This window comes from Chiloscyllium plagiosum, unplaced genomic scaffold (genome assembly GCF_037043375.1).
Source record: "Chiloscyllium plagiosum isolate Xiang-an unplaced genomic scaffold, Cpla_swu_hap1 HiC_scaffold_13, whole genome shotgun sequence".
Lineage (NCBI taxonomy): Eukaryota > Metazoa > Chordata > Chondrichthyes > Orectolobiformes > Hemiscylliidae > Chiloscyllium > Chiloscyllium plagiosum.
This window is the reverse complement of record NW_028270151.1, coordinates 54,553,397-54,581,367: the sequence shown is the minus strand read 5'-3', so window position 1 is coordinate 54,581,367 and position 27,971 is coordinate 54,553,397. Positions and strand designations below refer to the sequence as shown.

Genomic DNA, 27,971 nt, shown 5'->3' with positions numbered 1-27,971 from the left:
ACACAATCAAATTGTGAACTATTTATTTGCAACTAATTATGTTAAATACATAACTTGTATTTTTTTGCCAGCAAGTTAACTTCAGAAACATAACACCAATATTTACACAAAGGAATGTTACATTAAGATATGTTAAGGCGCAAATTCTTTTGGCTTTGTTTTGGATACAATAGTAATAGCAAAAGTTATGCAATTTTTTTTAAAACGAGAAATCATGATTAGCTACAATGTTTTACAAAAATATGGTGCAAGTTGACAATTATTTTATTCAACATTTTCAAGTTCTGAAATGGATGTGTTAATTTACACAGTTGTAACTATTTAAATTTACATATAAAGGTCAACCTTTTAAGATTGAAAATTAAAAAGCTTCACAAATGGAGGTTCTAAGCAACAGTTTTGAAGGTCTGCAGTATCAAGTTAGTTTGGTGGATTAACCGATTGGCGCTGATGAACACATTAATTGCCCTGTTTAAAAACAAAAACAATTGATTCACTCCATGATTTGTCCTAATCCTAACCCAAGTACAAGACACAAAAATACAAAATATACACTTAACCTACTCAAATTGCTAAAAATAAGGCTAATGTATTGGGAAATGCAAGAGCAGACTATTTTAATCAATAAAATTTACACAGCCAGGAAGGAGAGATCACATCCAGAGTGAGATCCAGCCTAAGTGAGTATATAGTTCAGGGACGTTGGGGAGAGCTTAGTGCAGAGAGGAAGAGGTGCTTTTTAAACGTGCTTTTTTGGCTGATAGTTTGTCAGTTTTGTAAAAAAAAAAGGAAAAACTGGAACCCAGCATCAGGATCCCAGCAGAAAATAATATCACATGTAAGCTACAGGTTAATTGGTTGGTGACAGTTACTAATTTGACAATTGTAACTTATTTTTAGATTGAAGGCAATTAAGGAAAATATTTACAGGTTACAAACTAAAAGACTAATAGGAAATTTTTAGAAATCAGATTAAGAACTAAGTAAGTAAAATAAAGATGCAGAACAGGCAATGTATTGTACATGCATGATGTGGGAACTGGAGGATCATATTGTGTTTCTAGTGACCATATGTAGCAAGTGTTGGTTGCTTGAAGATCTCGGATTCAGATTTGATGAGCTGGAGTCTGAGCTTTGAACACAGACATCAGAGAGAATTACATGAATGCTGTGTTTCAGGAGATAGTCACATTCCTTAGAAAAGCTGCCTCGAATTCAGTCAGTGGTCAGGAACAGGAGGGTGTGACTACCAGCAAGGCAGGTAGAGGGATCCTGGAGGTAATGCTAAAGGTGCCTCAGCCTTTCAGCTTGTCTAACAGATTTGCAATTCTTGTTGCCTGTGTGCATGAGAGTGGGGGCTATAGGGAGGATGACTAAACTGACAAAGCTCCATGATATAGGAAGTCAATCAAGCGTGTGGAGAAAAATGTAGTTGTAATCGAGGTTAGTATAGTTTGGGGAATAGACACTGATCTGTGTCCAGGATTGAGAGTCCTGAAGGCTACATTGCCTGCCTGGTGTACAGATTCAGGATATCTCATTTGGGCTGCAGGCAAACTTGGAGCAGTAGGAAGAATAGAGGTGTAGACTATTTTCCAAATAGGGAAACGCTTCAGAAATCTGAAGCACAAAAGGGACTTGGGATTCTCTAAAGGTTAACATACAGGTTCAGTTGACAGGAAGGCAAATGGAATATAAGCATTCTATTTCAAGAGGATGAGAATACAACAGTGGGCATGTGTTGCTGAGGTTGTATAAGGCTCTGGTCAGACCCACACTTGGAACACTGAGCAGTTTCAAAGTGAACAGACAACTGTTTAGAACTGAGATTGGGTGGAATTTCTTCAGCCAAAGGGAGGCTAACCTGTGGAATTCATTGCCACAGACAGCCATGGAGGCCAGGACATTAAGCGTGTTTAAGACAGAGGTATACTGGTTCTTGTTTTGTAAAGGGATCAAAGGTAATGGGGAGAAGGCAGGATAATGGGATTGAGAAACATATCAGCCATGATCAAATGACGGAGCAGACCTGATGGGCCGAATGGCTTAGTTCTGCTCCTATATCTGATTGTCTTTTAATTTTCAAAACTCTTAACTGGAACAGTGTAGAACTGGCAACATGACCCAACCTGGAATGCGATGAACTATCTCCAAGTTATAGTTACATAATATCGATTAATGTTGATTGTATTAACAGAAACAAACCTTCTTGTGAAATACAAACGTCACTTATTTTAAAGGAAGCCAAATTGATGTTTCCTATCAATTGTACTATCATATTATTTGCATTTTTACTTAAATATTTAAAACTATTGCAGCAACAGCAAACTAAATTTAAGCTGATAGTACAAATGCAAAAGCAATACAAATGCTCATCTTACTGTAATACTTACTTTCCATCTTTAAAGTAGGTTTTTAAAGTGTCACTGAAGCTTTTGGAGTATTTGACAAATTCTTTCTTTTGGTGATCAAGCGCCTAAAAGTGACAAAATTTAATTTAATCAAGTTTTAAAGGTTTACACACAAGCTTAAAAAAAGTGTCTTGCCTGTTTAGCCATCCAAATAAGCAGTTACTGGCTGTGAATTAATGGATGCATTTCTTCAAAATATTATGTGCAGATGCTACACATCCATGAAATGCACAATGTTACAGATCAACCCGAGTTACATCATTAAAAAATGGTAATGAGTCAGCAGTTTATCAAAGTATTTCATATTCAATTAACATTTTGTGATGATTCAATATAATTTTCACAAGCAGAGATGTTAGAAATTTCACATTAACAAGGACTTGAAAGAAACAGTGACAAAAGTGAAATAGTGATAATACAGCTTGATAGCTCGATGTCTCAGGAACAGCTTGAACCAAGAAGCTTCAAGCACTTTTCACCAGAATAATACACTGGAAATGTATGTAGTCCTTGAACAGTTCTCACACTATAAACCTTATCAACTGGTTTAATTGACAATATTTATATTGTGGGGTCTCTGGGCATTTTTTATGTACTACTTACTCTGCGGTTCTGGTACTGGTATTTTTTGAAAACATTGTTCACAGTGTCAAGAAGCTCCTTTATTGCACTGGCAATATCCCTGCAAAGAAAAAAAAGCTGGAGAAATTAATAAACTTAACCAGTGCCATAAAAACTGAGAGAACTGCGGATGCTGTAAATTAGAAACAAAAACAGAAATCGCTGGGAAGACCTAATTGCCATGTTTCAATTGGGTAGGACAATGAAGGTGATAATGGGAGGACCCTGGGACGCACCAAGAGTTTGAGGGACCTTGTTGTTCAAGTCCAACATTCCTTTAAGGATCAAGGTGGGATCGATAAAGTAGCTAAGGTGACATGAGATACTTGCCTTTATTTTCTGAAATGAGCTTAATAGCAGGGAGGTTAGGCTATAAAAAGCTGGTTAAACTTCAGCTAGATTATTATATGCAGTTCTGGAATCTACATAATAGATTAGAGGTGACTGCGCTAGATGGAATACAGAGGAAATTTATCAGAATACTATCCGAGATGGAGAATTTTAGTTGTGATGGGAATTGGGTAGACTGGGCTTTGCTTCATTGGATCAGAAGATACAGATGGGGGAACATGATTAAGATGTATAAAATTGGGAGAGGCATGGCCAGAGTACATAGGAATAAACCTTTTCCCCTGGTGGAGGGATCAATGACCAAGAGCTGGAGATTTGAAGGTAAAGGGTAGGAGGGTTAGAGGGGATGAAAGGAAAGCTTTTTCACCCAGAGGTGGTGGGAACGAGAACTCACTACCTGCAAGGTTGGTAAAGGGCAGAAACCCTCACAACATTTAAGCAGTATTTAGATATACTAGCAATACTTAGGCATACAAAATTGTGGACCAGATGCTGGAAAATAGGATTAGAACAATGAGGTTGTTGTTTTTAAACCAGAGCAGTTGGAGGGCTTTTTACTGTGCTGTGGACCCGAGTCCAAGCTAAGTTAGGTAAACCATGTATTGTCAAGCTTCAAAGTGCAGCTAACTACATTGAAATTAGATATTGGCTACTTTCAAACAGAATATCAAATTAGCAGCTCCTCATAACTTTGAATAAGACCATAAGATGTAGGAGCAGAAGCAGCCATTCAAGCCCACTCAATTTGCTCCACCATTCCACAAGATCATGGCGGATCTGATGATCCTCAATTCCACCTTCCTGCCTTTTACTCAAACCATTGATTCCTTTACTGATTTAAAAAAAACCTAACAGTCTCTGAATAAACTTAATGACCCATTCTACAACTCTCTGCAGTAAAAGAATTCCACTGAATCAAAACCCTCATAAGAAATTCCTCATCGGTCTTAAATGGGCAAAGAAATTTGACTACTTGATCTCTACGAGCACTTAGTGTGAAGCATGCCTACAGAAATAAATGTATGTTTACATGTCATAATCTATAGCAACCTATTTAAAAATAAATTTGGGTTGAGTTGCAATGAGAATCTTAAGAAAATGAAGGGAGTGTGCTGAAAGTGGTGGATGCTGAAAGGGGGCTTCTTTGTCCTGGATGGCGTAAAGCTTGAGTATTGCTAAAGTTGCACTTATCCAGGCAAATACAGAATATTCCATTAGACATCTGACATGTACAAAAGGAAGTATGTCACTCACTGCAGAATTCTTAGAATTTGACTGGAACATAACCAGTCATGAAAAAATAAAGTTTATGAAGCTCTCTTGTACTATTCTAGCTCACCCAAACCCAAACATACAACAGCATTTTGAACACCTCAATTAGACTCTACTACTTTTTAATTAATATCTGAGTAGGTAAAGGGGAGTGATTTAAAGTTATTGACTTAGACTGGTGGAAAACAGGAACCAAGTTTCACATGGATTAGTGCTGGGATCATGATTTTTCAAGAGAAAACCCCAAATTACTGGAAAAACTCAGCAGGTCTGGTAGCATCTATGGAGATAAAGCAGAGTTAACATTTCAGGTCTGGTGACCCTTCTTCAGAAGATGATTTTTCATCCTCCACAGAAATGATTTGGATTCAATATTTGGAAGTACCTTTCCAAAATTTGTGGATGACAGCATCTTTGAGGGGTATAGCTAATGCAAAGCAAAAAAAAAAGAGTTGAACAAAATACACGACATCAACACATTTGTGGAACAGAACTGTAAAATGACAAGGAAACTTCCTTTAAAAAGTTTTGAGGTGGTACATTTAGTTAGGAGCTGGAAGGAAAAACCAGATACTCTGCGAAAAACAAGAGTGTGAAAGGATTGGAATCAGGGGAAACAGATTATTAAAATGTACCAACTCAATAAGGCCACTATAAATGAAAAGCTATTGTGGTACATTTCTACAGAAATACAACTGGAAAACAGAAGTTGTTAAATTCACAACAACGTTGAAAGAGAACTTTATTACATGGAATACTCTGCACAATTCTGGTCCCTAAATTAAAAAAAAAACCGTTTCGGTACCAGAGAAGGGGCAAAAACAGACTAAAATCTTAACGCCAGAACTGAGAGATCATAACCATCATTTAAAGAACTGAACAGTTTGAGGCTTTTCTCTTTCAAATGGGAACAGTGCCTGATAGAGATCACAAAGGAGTTGGTAAAGTAGACAAAAGATAGCTTCATTCATGAGGGAATCTAAAACTAGGATTCACAAATGCAACAGTCATGAGTCGACCCAATCAAGGAATTAGAGGAACTTCTTTGCTATAGTGTTTGGATTGTGGGATTTGGTGCTGCTGGTAGTTGTCAATGAGGCAAATTTCACAGATGTCTTTCAGGTGAAGCTAAGGAGGTACACTAAGGAGAAATTTGCAGAGAATATGTTGATTGGTGAGATAAATTAGAATGGGAAATGAAAATATAATACATGCAGGGAAGCTTGATTTCAAATTTGGCAGGTTTGTTACACATTCACAATACCTACTTGATTGTCTGAAGAAATCTGACCCTATCATTGATCTCATCAGGAATTTTGCTGAGAATGTGTTTCAGTGCTCGTGCTTTTTCATTTAGCTCCCGGAATTCTGGTTCCTGTCTGTCAATCATGTACTCTATGAAAACAAAATAATGAGAAAGAAAATCAGCTTTCAAGAAAAATGAGCCTAATAGAATTAATAGTTTTAATTTATATATTTCCGAACATGTCTCTGGCACTTCAGTGAAATGAGACATCTTCAGCACAGTACAAAAGCTTAAATTAGGCCTTTAATTATATAATGCTTATGTATAATCATAGCATCCTCAAGCTGCTCTTGTGTTTTGTTTAGTGTCATGCCAGGTTTGTTAGCTAATTTAATATCATTGATGATAATATAAAATAAATTTCCTTCATTCAGCATGTCGATAGCTGGGAATACCCAATGAGAAAAGGTTGTGCACTAATTGCCAGTGACAATGAATATTAAGTCACATTGTGACATCTGCTTAAAATGTAAAAGCCAACGTCAGACTATCAAAGCAACTTCTGAACTTGTACTTGTATTTTAAGGGTTAAAGACAGGACCTGTTCAAGGGAATTCCAATTGAGGCTTTGATGCCAAAATAATCCTTATTTGGCAACAGATTATAAAGCTATGGGGGGCGCGGGAACAAGTAAAATAAATTATTCAAAAAGGGAATTATGCAGGAAGGAACTGGGATTAGTTATACTTTACTGCAAGAATTTAAAAAATACAATGAATACTAGAGGCTAGTTTCAGGTAAATTTAAAGAAGGAAATTATAAACAAACTTGCAAAATATACAAGAATCAAGTGAAGCTAGAAATTACCAACATTGGTGAATGTAGTTTAAAAAAAAAACACAGAAAAGGCAACATTAAATAATAAAAGTGCCTTAATCGTTTGCATGGTATAATTGAAACTACATCCAAAGTTCCAATCTGGTGTTTCCGCCTCTCTCAAAAGCACAAGAAATAACATACTCAAGCTCAAACGCGAAAGATGAAATATTCAGATTATTGCTGTATCCAATTAAATACAAAAATTGTCAAACAATGAAGATACCCAAATCAATGCCAAATAGAAACTCCATTTTAATTTAATATAGATCAGAATTCTTAAATACTTCAAATAATAAATTCTTCAGATTTAAGAGCTCTTAGCAGCATTGTGCGTTCAAAGTTTGAGAGAAGATTTGTAGCTCGGGTGCTCGTTGCTGTGGTTCTGTTCGCCGAGCTGGAAGTTTTTGTTGCAAACGTTTCGTCCCCTGTCTAGGTGACATCCTCAGTGCTTGGGAGCTTCCTGTGAAGCGCTTCTGTGGTGTTTCCTCCGGCATTTATAGTGGCACAGGAGGCTCTCAAGCACTGAGGATGTCACCTAGACAGGGGACGAAACTTTGCAACAAAAACTTCCAGCTCGGCGAACAGAACCACAGCAGCATTGTGCGTGTTGGGTGTGGGATGCGACGCCACATCAGCTTTAGTGCATTACAGTATTATTTGAAGTTTTGTATCATCTATTGTCTCCAACCCCAATAGGTTGGGAAGCCAGGTCTCAGTTTAATAAATTGGTCTACTGTGCTAAACCTAATTAAGCAAAGGTAGTAGACAGAGAGACATCTTTATCTACTTCACAGTTTTAAAATGAATATTGAAGTATAGTGATCATCAGTGCATTATATGCATCACACTACAATTCTGCAACAACTCAAGACATCAACAAATTGAACTCTTCAGTGTTCTTACAAGGAAGACAGAAGAACTGCCAGTGCAAACTCATCACCTGACTCAGTACAATGTGGATCACACTGCAGTCCTAACATTTTATCTTTGAATATGGCATTGATCTGGGAATGCAAAGTACCCAAATGGAAAGTACCCTGTTAACCTGCTCTACTATCTGACACCGTTTAAACTTTTTAAACTTTAATATTAAAGAAGTTTTACAATTTGATATGAATAATATTTAACGTGTAAAGTTCAATTCACTGCTATACTTCCAGGTGCAGAAATATACTCATCATGATACTGTATAACAAATCTGATGGAGCTGCAGGATGAATTTTGACTAAATTGTTAGCTATGTTCAGGATATATCTGCTCCTTACTTCCCATACTCAATACATTGTGGATTAACTGATTATATTTGACTTACAGAACAACTAATGAAAAAAAAAACATTTTTGTGGCATTTTGCTACGCCACCATGTTTAAAATAATTTAACTAAAATATTCAGTACAATAATTCAACAAGGTGATATGATAGCAGAGCAGGTAACATGATACTTTCCATTCAAGTACTTTCAATTCTCAGTTATTAAAGTTGAATGCAAAATAAATTTCGAGACTCTTTTCCAGACAAATAATGCAATAAATATTTCTATAAATCTTTAACAAAATAAAGTTCCCAAGATACTAGGCAATCAGCTGTTCGTACTAGGAAAGGACATCAGCACTGGAAACAAAGTTTGATCAAGTTGCAAGTTTAAGAAATGTCTTAAAGGAAGAGAGATAATGAAATTTAGTGCTGGAATTTCACAGTTTAAGGCTTGGATGGACAAGATATTGCTTTCAGTAGTTGGAACGAGGGTAGTAGGACATGCATCAGGAACTAGAAAGTGGAACTAAACAGAGATCAGAAAGGCTTGTTGGGCAGGAGGAGAGTAAAGCAGCTTTTGTTAGATTGTTAGCTAGTTGTCAATATATACATAGAATTTGAGAGTTTTCTGTTATGAGCTTAGAAGTTTCATCTTTACAATCCAACATCACACAGAGGTGAAAAAGGCCATGGTCAGCCTGAGCCTAAAGTCGAATTTTAATTTGTGGATGAATTGTTTAAATAACAAATTGAAATATTTAGTCATAACTGGAGAATTCAATTCCAAACTCGGTACTTGTCGGTCACGTAACACTTGCTATGGTCACGCATGGATTAGTCATTTGTAAACTCTACTGTACTCAAGGAAAATTTGTTTTGAACAAGTGTTTCTTCCATGCAAAGCAAATTTGAGGGGAATGTTTACATCAGATAACGGCTCTTAAAAGAATGCAAGAGCCTTATAACCAGCCCCATTCTAGACTGGCTCCTGTAATAATATTCAGCAGCATGAGCAGATGAAACTTGACAAAATACAGACTATTACTTTACATCTTCCTTTGTTTGCACTTCATGATGCAGCTGTACAGTATTTGAGATTAAATGAACAGCCTTAAATGTATTGGTTCAATGAAGAAACTAAATTTAATGTTCTAACAGATTCAAAGGAGAACTGTCAAGAAGATGTAGGCATGTGCTAAGTGAAAAACAGCAATTTAAAGACACTGAAGTTTGGTAAAGGGTATTTTTGTTACTTGCTACATTTAGTTGACATGAAAATATGGAGTCATACCTTCAACATCATCACTGGCCATGCGCAGTAATGATTCAGTGAAATTAACATCCACACTCTTTTTTTCCAGAATTTTGGTTATGATGTCCTGGGTGAGACCAGGGTTCTCTTTTTCTGCCTAAATTAGAGAGAGATCATCAATGCACCAAGTGATTATGAACATGTACTATATTCCATCCAATCCAATTACACTTGAGCTAGAGTTTTGGAGCACAAAATTATTATTTTTAAAATAGCCTATGGATGATCTGTAAAATTACATAAGATCTTACAAGGACAGGCAAAGTCAACAAAGTTTAATATAGTTGGCTATATTAAATATAGTTGACTATATTAAATGATGTTAAATTAGTCCAAAATTAAACAGGTTAACATACAGTCTTTGTTTATAAAATACTTTATACAGAATTAACAGATGAATTATTTACATGAGAACTTAAGGTCAGATTTAGCCACAAAGTTCAGGCATTCCGTTAAATTGACATAACTTGGGTTATAATGAATTTTGATTTATTGACAACTAACAGAAGCACAGCTGCATCACATGGGAGTTTATTTTATGACTTTTGCAAAAAAAACAGCTCAAGGACAGCAATTACAGGCTAGACTTGAATATATCTATCCAGTTTTTCCAAGAGTTTGCTTCAAGAGCCAAAATGTCTTTACCTTTTCAAAAAAAAGACTTCATTATGTTTTACATACTTGTCAAATACAGATGTGAAAGAGCACTGTATAAATTATCAACATGTGCCTTGTGTTTAAAAAAAAAGCATTTTGAAAGTTGCAGTATAATCAGAGGTCACAGTAGATTGGATTGATCTCTATGCTATTCCCAAGACAATTAGCATAGAAAAGCAAGCAAAAAAAAAACTCAACTGTACTTGGATTCTTCTTGCCATGGGAACTGAATAAGGCTTTGTTTCTCTACATACCATGTGGATATATTATCGCTACAAAAACAAATGGCATTCAATTAAATACGCCCAAGTTAATCCAGTTTTTAAAATCTGATCTGTAGGCCCCAGTTCTCTGGTCTCAAAGTCCTAATGAATAAATAAGTTCAGCTACTTGCTGAATCAGGACAATGAATACAACAGCAATGATAGAGAGTCTGATATTAAAGCCACAATTACTTTTAAATACAAAGTACGATATTGTTTCAGGACACTACCAAAATCTGTTCAAGTAAAACATTTTAATCTTCTGACAAAAATTGGAAGACTGAAACAAACTAATTTTAATTGGAAAATGAAAACGTGAGCATGCAAAAATAAGTCTGGAATGACTATAACTCAAAGTGAAAGAAATGGTAGGCAGATTTTTAAAGTTAATTTGTGGGATCTTATAGAATAATTATATAATATTGGGTTCTTCATCATTATGCACTCAGGGGAGTGATTATTGCCAACTATTTTCTTCAGTCATACTTGTTTCCCCATCAAAAAAATGCACTTACCTGTTAATTTCATATTAGGAGTTTAAGCTACAATGTTGAACAGTGCTACTTGATCACCACTGTAGCAAAGGCAATCCTGAGAATGAAAACTTCTAAAATTTCATGGGACTTCAAGCATTTTGTTTCAAAACAAATGAAATAGAGAATGTGCAAAGTTATACATCAAGCTTTAAAAATAAAGGTATTAGCCAGAAATCAATTAATTTAAAATAAAAATATACTGTACTTGTAAAGGAGCTATAAAAAGAGAGAGAATGAGGGAGGGAGAGACACTAAACACGAGAAGGAATAAGCATAAATGTGAAAGAGTACAAGACATAGTGCATAAAATTTACAAAAGACTGATGAGTTTAAACTGAGCGGGGGGGGGGGGGGGGGGAGAGAAAGAGAGAGAGAGGAGGTTTGAGTGATCCATGAGGATCTCTGCTTAGGACTGTAATTCGCATTATTAGATCCACTCAAATACAAAGCCATTGTTCAGAGCTTGAGTGTCATTCAGGCAAAAAAGTGTTATTTCATCGAGTAAAAAGGGAGTTTCTCACATTCTAGGCTAAATTTTATTCATGTGTAGAATAATTAACCAGATAACATTCTGAAATCAACTTTTGCTCTATGAATGCATTGTAGTATCCCACTATAATTTTGTTAAAGAACCCAAATATTTTGGTTAAATTTAAAACATATGCAATATGAGGAACACTAAACCAACTCTTATAAGGAGTAGAGGGCGATTAACAACCTCATTGACAAATTTAATATTTGCCTCATTATTTCCATAATGGAAAGTTGCTTAACAGTTAAATTTTATTGTAGTTAGCAGTCTGCATTTGTAAATCAACAAGTATTGAGTATTAACAAGTTGTGAGAAGATTTGCAGCTCATGTTGAAGTTCTGGATGTAGGTTTGCTCACTGAGCTGGAAGGTTCAGTTTCAGACATTGCGTCACATACTAGGTAACATCAGTGAGCTTCCAGATGAAGCACTGGTGGTATGGCCCACTTTTTATTTATGTGTGTAGGTTCCCTTGGATTGGTGATGCCATTTCCTGTTCTTTTTCTCAGGGGGTGGTAAATGGGATCCAAGTCAATCTGTTTGTTGATAGAGTTCCTGTTGGAATACCATGCTTTTATGAATTCTCATGTGGGTCTCTGTTTGGTTTGTCCTAGGACGGATGTGTTGTCCCAGTCGAAGTGGTGCCCTTCCTCATCTGTATGTCAAGATACTAATGAGAGTAGGAGCCCTCTCAGGAGCCATAGTCTCACTACCAGATACACCAACTTACAGGTTAGTCAAGGAGCTACACCAAAGATTAAAACACTTAGTAGAAGACTCATGTCACTCTATCCACTCTACCCAAGAATTCCTGAAGACCAAAGTCACCAAGATAGAAGAGGATGAAATAACGATCTCCTTTGACGTAACAGCCCTGTTCACATCAATCAACATCAACTTGGCCACTGACTACACTATTTGAAGAACCAAAAGACACGTACACCAAACATCACCAACTTCATCAGCAAGGACAACATAGTCAAGCTAGTGGACCTATGCCTTACCATCCACTTTACCTTCAAAACAAAACCTAAAGACAAACCAATGGAGTACCCAGGGACTCTCCGATATCAGGGTTCTTAGCAGAGGCAGTAATGCAGAGACTCTAACAAACAGCTCTGCCAACCATCCAACCCAAACTTTGGGCCCACTACGTGGATGACACCTTTGTCATCACTAAATGAAACCTTCAAGACCATCAATTGTACGCTTACTGGCATAAAATTAACTACAGGAGGAAAACAACAAACTGCCATTCCTAAATGTTGCAGTAGAGCGAACAGTCAATGGGGAATTTCAAACCAGCATATACAATGGACCAAATATTGAACTACAGAAGCCACCATGCCAACATCCACAAAAGCTGCATTAGAACATTATTTCAATGAGCCATCACACACTGCAGCACAGAAAATACGCAGAACAGAGGAAAACCACCTACACAGTGTATTCAAAAAGAACGAGTACCCAATGAACATGGTCCGCTGATTTCTCAGCAACAAATCCAAATAAGCAGACAAAACATGTCCAGAAACCTTAGCCTCACTCCCCTACGTTAAAGGCATCTCAAATGACTGCCAGACTACTCAGACCTCTTGGCATCATGGTAGCCGACGAACCCACCAACACACTAAAACAGCAGCTAACGAACTTGAAGGACCCTATATGACAACAAGCAAAAATAATGTCATTTATAAAATACGTTGCAAGAACTGTAACAAACATTACCTTGGATAAACAGGTAGAAAAACTAGCCACCTGGATACATGAACATCAACTATCCACAAAAGGACATGACTCACTCTCACTAGTATCTTCACATACAAGTGAGGAAGGACACCACTTTGACTAGGACAACACATCCATCCTAGGTCAAGCCAAACAGAGACCCGCATGAGAATTCCTAGAAGCATGGCATTCCAACCGGAACTCTATCAACAAACACATTAACTTGGATCCCATTTACCACCCCCTGAGAAAAAGAACAGGAAATGACATCACCAACCCAAGGAATCCTAAACACAAGTAAAAAGTGGGCCAGGCAACGAGTGCTTCATCCGGAGGCTCACTGATGACGTTACCTAGTATGGTGACGAAATGTCTGAAACCGAACCTTCCAGCTCAGTGAGCAAACCTACATCCAGAATTGTTGGAGTATATTTAAGATTGAGATGGATAGGTTCTTTCATATCAAGGATTATGGGGAGAAAGTTGGAGAATGGAGTTGAGAAACTTATCAGCCATGACTGAATGGCAGAGCAAACTCAACGGGCTGAATGGCCTAATTTCTGCTGTATCTTATGGTCTTATAATTTTGTTTCTGCATACAAATTGATCAAGCAGAGAGTTTTGAAGAACACTTCCCTAATTTTTTCTAATTTCTTTATAAACAACTTTGAAATCCTTTTTTTTAGATTAGATTACTTAGTGTGGAAACAGGCCCTCCGACCACCGAAGTCCACACCGACCACCGAAGCCAGACCCATTCCCCTACATTTACCCCTGCACCTAACACTACGGGCAATTTAGCACGGCCAATTCACCTAACCTTTTCTGAAATACAACTTATACAATATTAGGGGGATTTTGAGTGTGATTAAAAGAGGTAGTAATGTTGATTGAAGTTCATATATGAAAACCTAATGTAATAAGACACTCCAGAACTTTCTCATTTCAGCTAAACAAGCATGGAGTGATTGCCTGTATTGTGTTCTCTTTCTTGGACAGAATTGGTTGTTCTCAGCAAAGAATATTAATTTACAAACAAGATTGTTCTTAGTGTTACAGTAGAAGTGACTGATATTTCAAATTTGTACCCCTCTTTAGATTTGTATTGTTCTGTTTTCTCATGTTCCCAGCAGTGAAGTCACTATCTCAACAGCAAGCTATGCTCTTAAATAATGCTACTTGATTTTCAGTTGCAAAAGTTCAACAAATTGTTATGTGAAGTTGTACAGGACATTGGTGAGGTCTCTTCTGGAGTACTGTGTCCAATTCTGGTTGCCCTGTTATAGGAAGGAAATTGTTAAGCTGCAGAAAGTTGAGAGGAGATTTACCAGGATGTTGCCAGGAATGGAGGGATTGAGTTGTAAGGACAGGCTGAGATTTTTTTCACTGCAGCGTAGGAGTTTGAGGAGTGACCTTATAGAGGTTTATAAAATCATGAGTTTAGATAAGGTGGGGGATTACAAGGCTGGGGGCACATTTTTAAAAGTGGAAAGATTTAAAAAGGACATGAAGAGCAATATTCTTTTCTTTTTTAAACAGTGTTTCATGTGTAGAATGCACTTCCAGAGGAAGTGGTGGATGTAGGTACAGTTATAAGGTTTAAAAGACATTTAGATAAATACATGAATAAGAAATGCTTGGTGGGATATGGGCCAAGCACAGGTAGGTGGGATTGGTTTAGTTTGAGATTATGATCAGGATGGACTGAAGAGTCTGTTTCCATGATTCCAAATTGGAGAATAACTGCAAAAGGATGTATCAACATTATTCATTCCAGCATGTCTCACTCAAGACTTTTTTTTTTTAAAAAAAGTGAAGAATATCCTCAAATGTCATTGAATTTTGGGCTGTCAAATCTACTAACATAGTTTTCAATTGAAAACGACTGTACAGTGGAATTTTCCAACCCATATCATTGTTACACTATTCAAGACCAACAACATAATGCCAAGATGCAAGGAGTTGAGAGATCTTAGGCCAGCCTCAGCCACCAATGGAGATTCCAGAAAGCCATTTTATTAAGGAGCCAGCAGATCATTAAATCAGAGTGAAATCTGAACAAACTCAAAAGGACAAGGCAGTGCAAACTCACTATTACTCAGCTTAGTGAATCATTACACACTGTTCTACATGTTATAAATGAGATGGAAATGTGTTGCTGGAAAAGCGCAGCAGGTCAGGCAGCATCTAGGGAACAGGAGAATTGACGTTTCGGGCATTAGCCCTTCTTCAGGAATGCCCGAAACGTCGATTCTCCTGTTCCCTAGATGCTGCCTGACCTGCTGCGCTTTTCCAGCAACACATTTCCATCTCTGATCTCCAGCATCTGCAGACCTCACTTTCTCCTCTACATGTTATAACACCACTGTTTACGGAAATGCACAATGCACAGATAACTTTATAAAGATAATGTTAAAATTGGCATGAGGGATTGAGGACTTTTTATTGAAAGAAAGCATAAACAAACACTTGAAAACAGGCATGTCCTATCTTGAACATATTAACTTCATAATTAACTCAAGTTACACTCTTGCCAAAACTATCATTTATATCGGGCACGGAATAAAGTTTCAGAAATGTCTGCAAATCAGGCACCAATCAGTGAATTAGTAAATAAAAAAGACTTGCAAGGAGAGAAAATAGCAGCTGTACTGGAGCTAGTACAATATTCAGAAGTTTCTTTAAAAGCATACCAAGTAAGAGTAGATAGCACTTTATCCTACATAGGTTATTAGTCAAATGTTTTATCATTGTATCTCATGCCACTACACTACAGTAGAAAGTTGGTGTCACTGACATCACCCACATGCAACTGGAACCAGCGCCTCACACCCAAACTGGTCATAGGCACATACTCAATGTCACTGACCACAACAACGTTCACCCAATGTGTACTCTTTACCCTTACTCACTGCACTGCTCTCAACCCCTCATTACCATTACCCTGCTCCCTCACTTACAGTGAAAGAGCAGGCGGGGGCAGAGTGGCCAAATGTTGGGATTGGGACATTGAATCCCTGGAATTGAAGTGAATTGATCTAAAACATTTTGGAGAAAGAAAAGCACATTTTATTGGTATTGTACTTGTTAAAATATTTGTGCATTGCTCAATGTTACAGATGTTTCTATTCTTTAGTACAAACAAGTACCTGTAGCATTGCTAGCAGTAATGTCTTAAGTACTGGGATTGCATTGACAGTGAATGTGTCCCTTGTGATTGAGGGTAGCAAACAGTCATTTTTTACCAATATTTGAAATTTTTCAATATAAAGTCTGCTTTAAAGGGATCATGAACATTTTTTGGCCAAAATCTGCCAATATTTATAAATACTGCCAGTTATCAAGTTTCCAATAATATCTGAAATGCTAAACCCTAAACATTAACCTTGCATTTTACTTAGCTGTTCAAAGTACAAATCAGGCAGCTGAATTGACAGTATATTTAGTTTTCATTTATAACAGCAATTAAACTTACCTTAATGAAAGCAGCTCTAAGTGTCTGTGCAGCTGATAGATTAACATGCTCCAGCTGTGATAAAAAAAAGATTTAAAGTTTAGCAGTTTACAATGTTAATACCTGATTCAAATATAGAACTAGATTTGCAAAGATGGGTATGGATATTGTTTGGAAAATATTTATTCACAAATATTGTATGGGAATCCTGTTACTTTGAATGAAAAAAAATTTGGCAAACTCAACCACACATTTATTGAATTTCAGAAGAGATATTTGTCTTAACAACACTATTCAAGTTTTCTTAGCTTGTTTCTCTATCATACGTTACCTAAGCATTGCCTCTCTGTTTCTTTGGTTCACTCCGCTTTTCTGTTGTAGTCTACTTCTATTTTACAGTCACTTGCAGTGAAAGTTTGCAAAAAGAAAACTCACCTCATTGAACACTGGGTACATCACAGCATAGAGTGGCATGGAAACCATGGAGGTCGTCTCAGCTTCATTCCTCATCTCTTCCATTGTCATCCTTGGTTAATCACACTCTATTACTGAAAAAGTGCTGCAGAGGCATTCAGTGCCAAGTCAGTCCTCTTCTGTCCTCCTTGTAAAACGGTGAGCCACTATTGCACAAAAAATGAAATAAACATTAAAACATTGCATAGAATAAGTTAAGCACTTCCATCTTTTTGTTTTTCTTCACGTCAAAACTTTCATCGAGTGTAACATGGTGTGAACTGAAATTGTTGGAAAAAAACTAGTCATCTATAGAACCACAAATCAGGATTTAGGAGGATTTCAGAACATGAAACAGCATACTCAATTTGAGTTGTTCTGATCAAAATGGATGGATATTGACTACAAATTTTCTTTAAAATGTAGAATGAATGGCAAATGCCAGCAGTAACATGAAAAACATGCAACACATAGCCAGTTTCTATTTAAGGATGGTAAATATAAACATTCAATTTTGCTATGAATCAATCAAAATTTTCAGGTTCTTTACAAAATACATAGATACAAGCAATGACAAGGATAAAAGTGAATTTGGAACTGTCTGATACAAAAACACCCAAATAAGATGCTAAGCCTTAAAAGCTTATACAGAAGCTGAGCATATAACTCAACAGTGAATTGCAGACTTCCTTCCAGTCTAGTTTGATTGGCTGTTTCAATCTAGTTGGGAACAGTTGGTCCAATATTAAACAATAACAACATTGCAAAGCCAAAGGATAGCTAATTGAAGCCATAAATATTTTAATTAAATGGCTTGCTGAAAAGTGTGTGCGTTCCGCAATAAAGAAATACAAAAATGTTTTATTAAATTGGTCATACAAAATTGATTACTCCATAGGTGTTGAAATAAGTTAACTTGTTAGTAATGGAAAATTTTAGCATCTTTTACCTGCTCAATATTCCAAAGCATGTCACAACCAATTAAGTCAGATATTAAAAGCCATATACAACATGATTTGCAACACAAAGCGCATTTTATATACCAGTTGTTTCAACCTCTAGAAAATTTAAGGCAGTTGTGAAATCTTTATCTCCATTACGCCAGTTGACATTAAACTTGGGTAAGCTTATCAGTTTATCCAAATTAGGAGCAATTCTATTTGGCACACCACAAGCATAAAGGAGAAATTGTGGCATGTTTTTCAAATGCACAGAACTCTTATAACCAAATAAAATAAACATTGTCACTTTGGGCAGGATTCAAATCCAGGTTTCAGAAATCATTGCAACATTCAAGTGACACGTGTCCCATTAGCACTTGTTGAGCAATGAGTTTTGTGTGGCGATTTAATTGAGCAATTTTTTGACAAGATAAACTCTCTTCTATAAACTATTTGAATAAAATTTCTATTTGCATTTGCAGAAAACGCCTAGATTTTCCAAACAAGACAACTGATGCTCAAGATATTAAAAATTTCTAGTACCCACACACAATCTTAAGCAGAAAATCAATAAGCTTTACTTTATGATTTAACCTGCTCTCCACAGGATTTGCTGTATCACCAAGAGTCTCAGCTTTCAAATACACTACCTACATAGACATAATAGAAAAAGTTTGGCTCTTTCAATTCAGGTACAAGTGAAATTTTAATGATGTGATCAATTTTAATTGATGCCAAATAACTTTTCTGGTACAGAAGATTAACTCTGTCAAGTGTTGGATTTCATTTTATCAAATTTAGTTTATTTTAAAAATAGGTTGAACAAATTTTCTTTACTTGTATCTCTTAGTTCACTTGGCCTTTATTTCAATTTCATGAAGGTGACTTGGCATTGAGTTATTGCTCTAAATTCGTACTTCCTTATGACTCAGATAGGAACCTTAAATCTGATTGGTTGCAGAAAAACACACTGTTGCTTGCCCTGCTTAAATAGAACTCCTCAAGAGAATGCAGTGCTGTTCTGACAACATAAAAGCCCATGGATATTGTAGATAAACTTACGCATAAATGAATAGCAAGTGCTATACCTTTACCATTAACTATAAAACCCAAGCAGCGTGATTACGAATCTCAGAATGCAGCATGAAACACTTGGTACATTCTTCCAAAGCTTGGTGTAAGATTGACATTCCAGTTTATGAATGGATAATTCATAAGGATCTTTTTAAAATAAACTCAGCATACAACAAAAATCAAAAGGATACCTGAGAAAGTCACACAAAGTCTCTAAGCAGATCACCTGGAACAAGCGATAAAACATTAAAGACAATATTCACAAGATGGAGAAAGTGAGGACTGCAGATGCCGGAGGTCAGAGACGAAGACTGTGGTGCTGCAAAAGCACAGCCGGTAAGGCAGCATCCGAGAAGCAGCAGAATTGACGTTTCGCACATTCATCGGGCTTATGTCCAAAACGTCGATTCTCCTCCTTCTCGGATGCTGCCTGACCAGCTGTGTTTTTCCAGCGCCACACAAAATTCACAAGATGTCTCAGCCCAAGACAGGCAGACTGCAGCATATCAAAAAGAACTGCAGAGGCTGGGGATCTGAAATAAAATTGCTGGAGAAGCTTCTGAAGAAAGGTCACAGGGGAGGAGGACAGAAAGGGTATCCCCATACATTGACTTTCTTAAACATAGACAATAAATGCTGGCCTACCAGCAATGTCCATAAGATATTTTAAAAAGTGAGAGAAGCAAGTCAGTAAATTACAATGTCAAACTGAGATACTAACAAATTAAAAATACTATATATGAATGCACGAAGCATTAGAAATAAGATGGAAGAGCTTGAGGCTCTTTTGGAAATTGGCAGATACGATATTGTGGGGATAACTGAGACATGGCTTCAAGTGGACAGGGCCTGGGAAATGAATATTCAAGGCTACACGTGCTATCGTAAGGACAGATTGATGGGCAGAGGGGGTGGGGTGGCCATGTTGGTAAGGGATGATATTCAGTCCCTTGCGCAGGGGGACCTAGAATCAAGGGATGTAGAGTCATTATGGATAGAGCTGAGAAATTCTAAGGGTAAAAAGACCCTCTTGGGTCGGATGTCAGATGTAAGTTGAATCAGGAGCTGAAATTGGCCTGCTGCAAAGATGTTAGGACAGTTGTTATGGGGGATTTCAACATGCAGGTAGACTGGGAGAATCAGGATGGTATTGGACCTCAAGAAAGAGACTTTGTGGAGTGCCTCTGAGATGGATTCTTAGAACAGCTGGTGCTGGAGCCAACCAGGGAGAAGGCAATTCTGGATTTGGTATTGTGCAACGAACCAGAATTGATCAGGGACCTCAACGTGAAGGAGCCATTGGGAAGTAGTGACCATAATACAATAAGCTTCAATCTGCAATTTGAGAGGGAGAGGGTACAATCAGAAGTGACAATATTTCTGTTGAATAAAGGGAACTATGGAGCTATGAGGGAGGAGCTGCCCAAAGTTCAATGGTGCAATACCTTAGCAGGGATGGCAGTAGAGGAACAATGGCAGATATTTCTGTGTATAATGCAGAAGATGCAGGATCAGTTCATTCTAAAAAGGAAGATCGATCTTAGGAGGATGCATGGGTGGCCGTGGCTGACGAGGAAAGTTAAGAAACATATAAAGTTAAAAGAGAAAAAGTATAACATAGCAAAGATAAGTGGGAAAACGGAAGACTGGGAAGCTTTTAAAGGACAGAGGATTACGAAGAAGGAAATACGCAGAGAAAAAATGAGGTACGAAGGTAAACTGGCCAAAAATATAAAGGAGGATAGTAAAAGCTTTTTTAGGTATGTGAAAGGCAAAAAAATGGTTAAGACTAAAATTGGGCCCTTGAAGACAGAAACAGGGGAATATATTACGGGGAACAAAGAAATGGCAGAAGAGTTGAATTGTTACTTCAGATCTGTGTTCACTGGGGAAGACACAAGCAATTTCCCTGAGTTAACAGTGGCTAAAGGACCTGAAATTAAGGGAATTTATATTTGCCAGGAATTGGTGTTGGAGAGACCGTTAGGTCTGAAGGTTGATAAGTCCCCGGGACCTGATGGTCTACATCCCAGAGTACTGAAGGAGGTGGCTCGAGAAATCGTGGATGCGTTGGTGATTATTTTCCAGAGTTCAATAGATTCGGGATCAGTTTCTGCGGATTGGAGGGTGGCTAATGTTGTACCACTTTTTAAGAAAGGTGGGAGAGAGAAAGCAGGAAATTATAGACCAGTTAGTCTGACCTCAGGTGATGGGAAAGATGCTGGAGTCTATTATACAGGATGAAATTATGACACATCTGGATAGTAGTAACAGGATAGGTCAGAGTCAGCATGGATTTATGAAGGGGAAATCATGCTTGACTAATCTTCTGGAGTTTTTTTGAGGATGTAACTCTGAAGATGGACGAGGGAGATTGAAGGAGTGCAGCGTAGGTTCACGAGGTCAATTCCTGGAATGGCGGGACTACCTTACGCTGAAAGACTGGAGCGATTGGGCTTATATATCCTTGCATTTAGAAGGCTGAGCAGGGATCTGATTGAGACATAAGATTATTAAAGGATTGGACACACTGGAGGCAGGAAATATGTTTCCGCTGATGGGGGAGTGCCGAACCAGAGGACATAGCTTAAAAATACGGGGTAGACCATTTAGGACAGAGATGAGGAGAAACTTCTTCAGCCAGAAAGTGGTGGCTGTGTGGAATGCTCTGCCCCAGAAGGCAGTGGAGGCCCAGTCTCTGGATTCATTTAAGAAAGTTTTTTTAGATCTCTCAAAGATAGTGGAATCAAGGGTTATGGAGATAAGGCAGGAACAGGATACTGATTAAGGATGATCAGCCATGATCATATTGAATGGTGGTGCAGGCTCGAAGGGCAAAATGGCCTACTCCTGCACCTGTTGTCTATTGTCTACAAACAGGGGTTTAGCAGCAAGTCATCCGAAACTGGGTAGACACACAAGTCATTTAATGTTAGTTGTGGTGATAGAGCAGACACAAATCAAACTTTATCTCAGAGTTAAACAGGATGCCAAGTTTGCTGATGGGCTGCTGCACCCTCAATCTTTGGCCAGACTAGGGAACGGAGTTTGCTGCTTATAGACATTTTTAATTTATGTCAAAATTCAAGATCATGCACAACTCAGGCCCAGCATATCAGCTTTATTAGTCAAATCTCTCAAAAACAAAACAAAGTCCATATACAGTGGAAACTCGATTATCCAAACGTGATGGCCGGGCACTATTTCGTTTGGATAATCAATTATTCGGAAAATCGATTAAATGCCTTTTCTATGGGGCTCGGAGTTTTAAAGTCTGCTCCCTATTCAGGAGAGTGCAGCAGCACACAGCATGTGAGCCCCTGCCCCTAACCCCCGACCTTATCCAACCCTGCCCCCAAACCCAGTCCAACCCCGCCCCCACCACAAAGCACGTGAGCCCCTGCCCTCAACACAGCCCCACCCCTACCACCCCCACCGCGTCCACCCCCAGCCCTTCTCTGGGGCAGCCGGACTACACACCAACAACAAGACTGCTGCTGCTGCCTTTGTGGGGTAAGTCTCCAAATAGCGCACACAGCCCCACACACAACTTTTTTACTATAAATTTTTGACAGGTTCCATGTTTGTCCTGTATAGGACAATGTTGAAAAGATTATTCCTGGGAAGGGGAGGGGTTTAAGGGTACAACCATCTGTAGAACACCAGGGAAAACGTGTGGGGAGAGAAAGGGCAGGCAGTCAGTCATTTGGAGACGGTGCCTGTTTAATCACTGTAAAATCACTGTAAACAAAAGGCGTGATCACTGCTGGAAACACGTCTTTGATGTAATGTTTCCATCTGGACCTCAGGATCTCCTTCGGATAATCTGATTTTCGGATAATGGCATTCAGATAATCAAGTTTCCTCTGTAGTCAATGGTACAGATCTTTCAGTCTTCAGATAGTGGGAGATTGGACAAGCTCTTGACAAATGCACATCAGACCTTGCAAGGAATTCAAGTTCCGATGTACAATCACCCAGGATTTGGAACGCCACGAAAACATCTAACTTTTAGTTAAGAGTTTGTGGAGAGTTCCAATTTACTGATCCAAAAAGTTACCCAAGAAACGTTCGGTGGATTAAAACCTGCTTTAACTCCAGGCCAACTATAAACTAACCCACAGCTGAACATTTGGATTAATAAAGATTACTTTATACTTCAGTTTCTTTCCAATTAATCAAAATGGAATTGAATCAGATCTTTCTATGGAGTTAGCATAATTATGTTAACTAAAAAAAAAATCTTAGTTACTGCATACACAAATGGATTGTGTGGTGGGTAAAAAGTAGAGCAATAGCGTAATGGTCTGAAAAACTGCAAAATCTAACCATCCTGTTAAACGTCAATGGTCAGTAACATTTTGATTTTGTAAGGATATTATGAAAATACTGGACTATTCACAGAACATTAATATGGTTGTATTTTTATGGGAAATGTACACTGACAGATGCAGTCATCAATAAGTAGAACACTACACGGATCTGAAACCACACACAATATTCATCACTCCACCAATGTCTCAGGCCATTGGGCCACTCACCTCATGCCCTAATCAACTAAAAACAAAGCATAGATCCCAATACTCCTTTCTCTCTAGAACACAAAGCATCTGCATCCACCTCCACAACATAATGCACCGTAACTCCGACCTCAGCCAAATCATGGCTCTGCTGTCTCTTGGTTCAACAGTTTTAATGCAGTCCTGGACATTTTCCATTCTCTATATGGTTGAGCTCATTAGGGTTCCATTCTCCATATCCTATCCTGCATCACACCCTGCTCTCAGAACATTCTTGATCTTAATTTTGCCCCAGTTCCTGAGTATTGAAAAAAATTCAGGTATTCATCTTTACATCCCTTCATATTATCATCCCACTGTCCCTCCCCCTAACCAGCAGCCTTGAAACTCTCCCCTTTCCTATTGTCCCCCATGCAAGTTTTACCACATTAAAATCACTCTATAAATGCAGGCTGTTAATGAAGACTTCTGACTTTGGCTTTATGTGCACCCTGTTCTCTGTCTCCCACTATTGGTAGCTGTTCCTTCTTTGCCTTCCTTGGAGATATGGGTTGAGGTTACCTACACACAAACAAAACCAGGGCACCGCTTGATGAGGGAACTCCTCTGAATTGATGATACTGCATTAGTCACGCTAATAGAAACTGAGCAAGAGAAACTCTGGAATTGTCCCATTCATGTAACTGGTACGCCCTTATTACAACCTTAAAAAAAAAGTGGCTATAGGACAGGAAGTCATATTTTCATCCTTAACCACACTAGATATCACCGTGGAAAGCACTAAAGAGAGGGAAAATAAAGTACGAGAGTAGGCTTGCGAGGAATGTAGAAACTGATTATAAATGTTTCTATTGACGCAGGTAAGTTTAGACAAATATAAGCTTTTACAGTCAGAAACAGGGAAAGTTAAAATGGGAAACAAAGATTGTAGACCAAATGAATACAGAGGAGGACACAAATAACGTTTCAAAAATGCTAGGGAATGCAGAGGCCTGGTGAAAAACAGGTACTGCAGAAAATCAGCATTAGCACAGAAATAGTGTTGGGGAAATTTGAATGACTAAAGGTGGATAAATTCCCAGGGCCTTCTAATCTACATTGCACAGTACTTAAGAACATGGCACCAGAAACTTTGGATTAATTGGTAACCATCATTGTGCAGCAGTTCCTGTGGATTTGAAGATAGCCAAATGAAACCACATTGATTTAAAAAAGCAGAGAGAACATAGGGAATTATGCTGTAAGACTCGGTGACTCTATACACTAGTTAGCCTGACATCAGTACTGGGGAAAATACTAGAATCCATTATAAAAGATTTGACAGCACAGCACTTGGAAAACAGTGCCAAAATTGAATAGAATTAGCATAGATTTACGAAAGGGAATTCACGTTTGACAAATCTACTGGAATTTGGAGAGGATGTAACTCGTAGAGCTGATAAAGGGGATTCAGTTGGTATATTTGGACACTCAGAAGGCTTTGAATAAGGTGTATTCAACATGTAAAATTAAAGTATTAGAGGTAGTGTACTAACGCGGATAGAAAACTGTTAGCAGACAGGAAACGAAGTGTCGCAATAAACTATTCTTTTCCGAATGTAAAGTCAGAAGTCACACTTCACCTGATGAAGGGGCAGCACTCCGAAATTGTGATTTCAAATAAACCTGTTGGACTATAACCAGGTATCATGTGACTTCTTACTTTGTCCACCCCAGTCCAACACTGGTACCTCCGCAACAAGGTTTCCAAATGCAGGCAGTGACTAGTGGGGGTACTGCAGAGATTAGTGCTAGCTCCTCAGCTTTTCACAAAATACATTAACAATTTAGATGGAGGGAACAAAATGTAATATCTTAACATTTTACAAACAACATAAAGCTGGTTAGAAGAGTAAACTGTGAGGAGATTGCAGAGATGCTTCAGTGAGATTTTAGTGAGTGGGCAAATGCACAGCAGGTATAGATTAATGTATGGTGATTCGCTTTGGTAATTCAGATTATCTGAATGCCATTAGATTGAGAAAGTAGCAGGTGCAAAGAGGGTGTCCCTGTACATCAGCTGCTAAAATTAAGTATGCAGATCCAGCAGGCAGTAAAAGTGGCAAATTGGTATGTTGGTCCTCATTGCAAGGGGATTTGAGTACAGGAGCAGGAATATCTTGCTGAGTTGAACATGGCCTTGGTGAGACACAACTAGAATACTATGTGCAATTTTGGTCCCTAGCTGAGGAAAGATGCTTTGGCTGTGGAGGAGGCAAAACGTGGGTTTACAAGACTGATTCCTTGGAATGAGGGCTTATGCCCGAAACATCGATTCTCCTGCAGTTCTCCTGCTGCGCTTTTCCAACACCACACTCTTCAACTCTGATCTCCAGCATCTGCAGCCCTCACTTTCCCCTGATTTCTTGGATAGCAGGACTGACATAAGGAGGGAAACTGGATTGTTAGGACCATGTTCACTGGAATTTAAAAGGGTAAGGAGGGTATCTAGAAACCGAGAAAATTCTGACAAGATAGGAAGGGTAAATACAAGAAGGATGCAACCAACAACAGGAAGTCCAGAATCAGGGATCACAGTTTAAGAATACAAGATTGGCTAGCGAGTTTTGAGAAGATTTGTAGCTCAGGTTGAGGTTCTAGGTGTAGGCATGCTCACTGAGCTGGAAGGTTCATTTTCAGATGTTTCATCACCATACTAGGTAACATCAGTGAGCGTCAAAGGGCTGAATGGCCTGTTCCTGCTCAAATTTTGTATGTATGTTTGTGTGTCAAGCCTGTCATGATGACAATCTATCAGTCAATACAGAACTTAATATAATACATGCATAAGGAAAGCAGCTACTGGGGCAGCACTACCTATAGGCTGGCATGTGCCATCATGTCAATTGACAGCTGTAGCAGCTTGGCAGCAAGCACCAACACCAAAACACAGCAGCCCACAATAAGATATGACACCCATTCATGAGCACAGCCTGTCACAGAAACAGCCTCACAGATTAGCCTCTTCAGTTATTAGCAAAAAATACCGTATGAAGCTAATCCTTCCCAATGGATTTTCTGCACATTCATATTGTGCAAAAGAATATAAGCAATCTTCAGGAGACCACAATGAAATCAAAAACCTAAATACCTCCACTTTCTCTCTTCATTAAACCAAACGACTGACTAAGGTTTTGATCATGACTTCCATAATCAGCATTTATATCCAGGATGTTCAGTTTAACTGTGAAGTACAAAGATGCTTTTCAAGTAAAAATCATAAAAGTTGTGAAAATAACACAACGGCGGGTGTTAATTACAAGGATATAAAATAAGTTATTCCAAATTTAGAGGCCTAATCACTGATCAAAAAAAGGACTAGATATCTATTTAGCCTTAGCACAATATCCACTATTATAATGCAGTAGAAACTTTTCGAGGATTTTATCTAAAACCGACAAGAAAGTATCCTACTGGCCAGCAAACCTGCAGATCGATTTGCTGCCCAAACATTACATTCGGTTTCCAGAATGAAAAGAAACCGTACGAACGCATCTGAAATTTTGAAGGGGTCGCATTCGCCAATTGTCGCACATCCCTTTAGAGCCGGCGTATTGCACCTAATTTTGAGTTGAAACTTTATTGCTGGAACAGCACAGCAGGTCAGGCAGCATCCAGGGAACAGGAGATTCGACGTTTCGGGCACAGGCCCTTCTTCAGGAATCGACGTTTCGGGCACAGGCTTTCTCCTGTTCCCTGGATGCTGCCTGACCTGCTGTGCTGTTCCAGCAATAAAGTTTCAACTTTGATCTCCAGCATCTGCAGACCTCACTTTCTCCTATTGCACCTAATGCAAACTTAAGAACTCCAGGGGGTAACATTCGCCCGTAACTTACTTAAAAATGTAAGACCTCGGAAGACTAAAGGCTTCGATCGCCTGCCTGCGCGTTAAAGGGCAGCGGTGAGTTTACCACACATGAACGGCTGGTCAATGCTGACCGAGATCCTGCACACACCCAGGTTTGCTCATACACATTCCGGGCAGGCACACACTTCCGCAAGTTGCCTCTCGATTTAAAGCTGATCCAAACCCTCCCGGATTGATCGGTTCACACATAAAACCGAGCCGTACCCAGTGGATTGTTGGCTGCCCTGAGGGGGAGGGGGAGGGGGAGGGGGAGGGGGAGAGGGAGGGTAACCGGGTGGCCCCGAGGCCCGTGGCCCAGTCTGGGCGGATACCTTCCCCATTCACCGGGGAGGGGGTGGTCACGGCACTGCCGCCAGGGACCAGGCCTCGGAACCAGTAACACGGACGGTGGCAGGGACTCACCCACAAGCATCGGGGGGGAGGGTTACACACACCACCACCTCCCCGAGGTCCGGCCTCTCGGCGACTGACTCGCTCGCTGCACTGCCTCCCGACTCCTCTCACCTCCGGCACCGACAAGGGGAAACGCAGCGTCGGCAACGGCTCAACCGGAAACCCCT

At 38.7% G+C, this 27,971-nt stretch overlaps 1 protein-coding gene across 2 annotated transcripts; it reads right to left on the bottom strand.

Moving 5' to 3' along the window:
• Positions 1–6: 6 nt before the first annotated feature.
• On the bottom strand, positions 7–27,971 carry pdcd10a (programmed cell death 10a). 2 transcript variants are annotated; one of them, XM_043702162.2, is made up of 8 exons: positions 27,814–27,971; positions 16,952–17,136; positions 16,538–16,591; positions 9,327–9,444; positions 5,924–6,050; positions 3,015–3,093; positions 2,394–2,476; positions 7–468 (listed from the first exon to the last, which is right to left on the bottom strand). In XM_043702162.2, exons 2-8 carry the CDS (start codon positions 17,039–17,041, stop codon positions 387–389), a joined length of 633 nt encoding a protein of 210 aa, XP_043558097.1. In that variant the 5' UTR covers positions 17,042–17,136; positions 27,814–27,971; the 3' UTR covers positions 7–386. The 2 variants fall into 2 exon arrangements, with proteins under 2 accessions (XP_043558097.1, XP_087849739.1); XM_087993613.1 differs by lacking the exon at positions 27,814–27,971 and adding an exon at positions 27,380–27,534.

What these genes read in the sequence shown, in the direction of transcription:
- pdcd10a (XM_043702162.2), bottom strand. Translation starts at nt 17,041, where the DNA reads ATGACAATGGAAGAGATGAGGAATGAAGCTGAGACGACCTCCATGGTT. An exon ending in TGTACCCAGTGTTCAATGAG is followed by an intron (nt 16,592 to 16,951) that starts GTGAGTTTTCTT and finishes TTTTTATCACAG; the next exon opens with CTGGAGCATGTTAATCTATC. An exon ending in ACCTACTTTAAAGATGGAAA is followed by an intron (nt 469 to 2,393) that starts GTAAGTATTACA and finishes GTTTTTAAACAG; the next exon opens with GGCAATTAATGTGTTCATCA.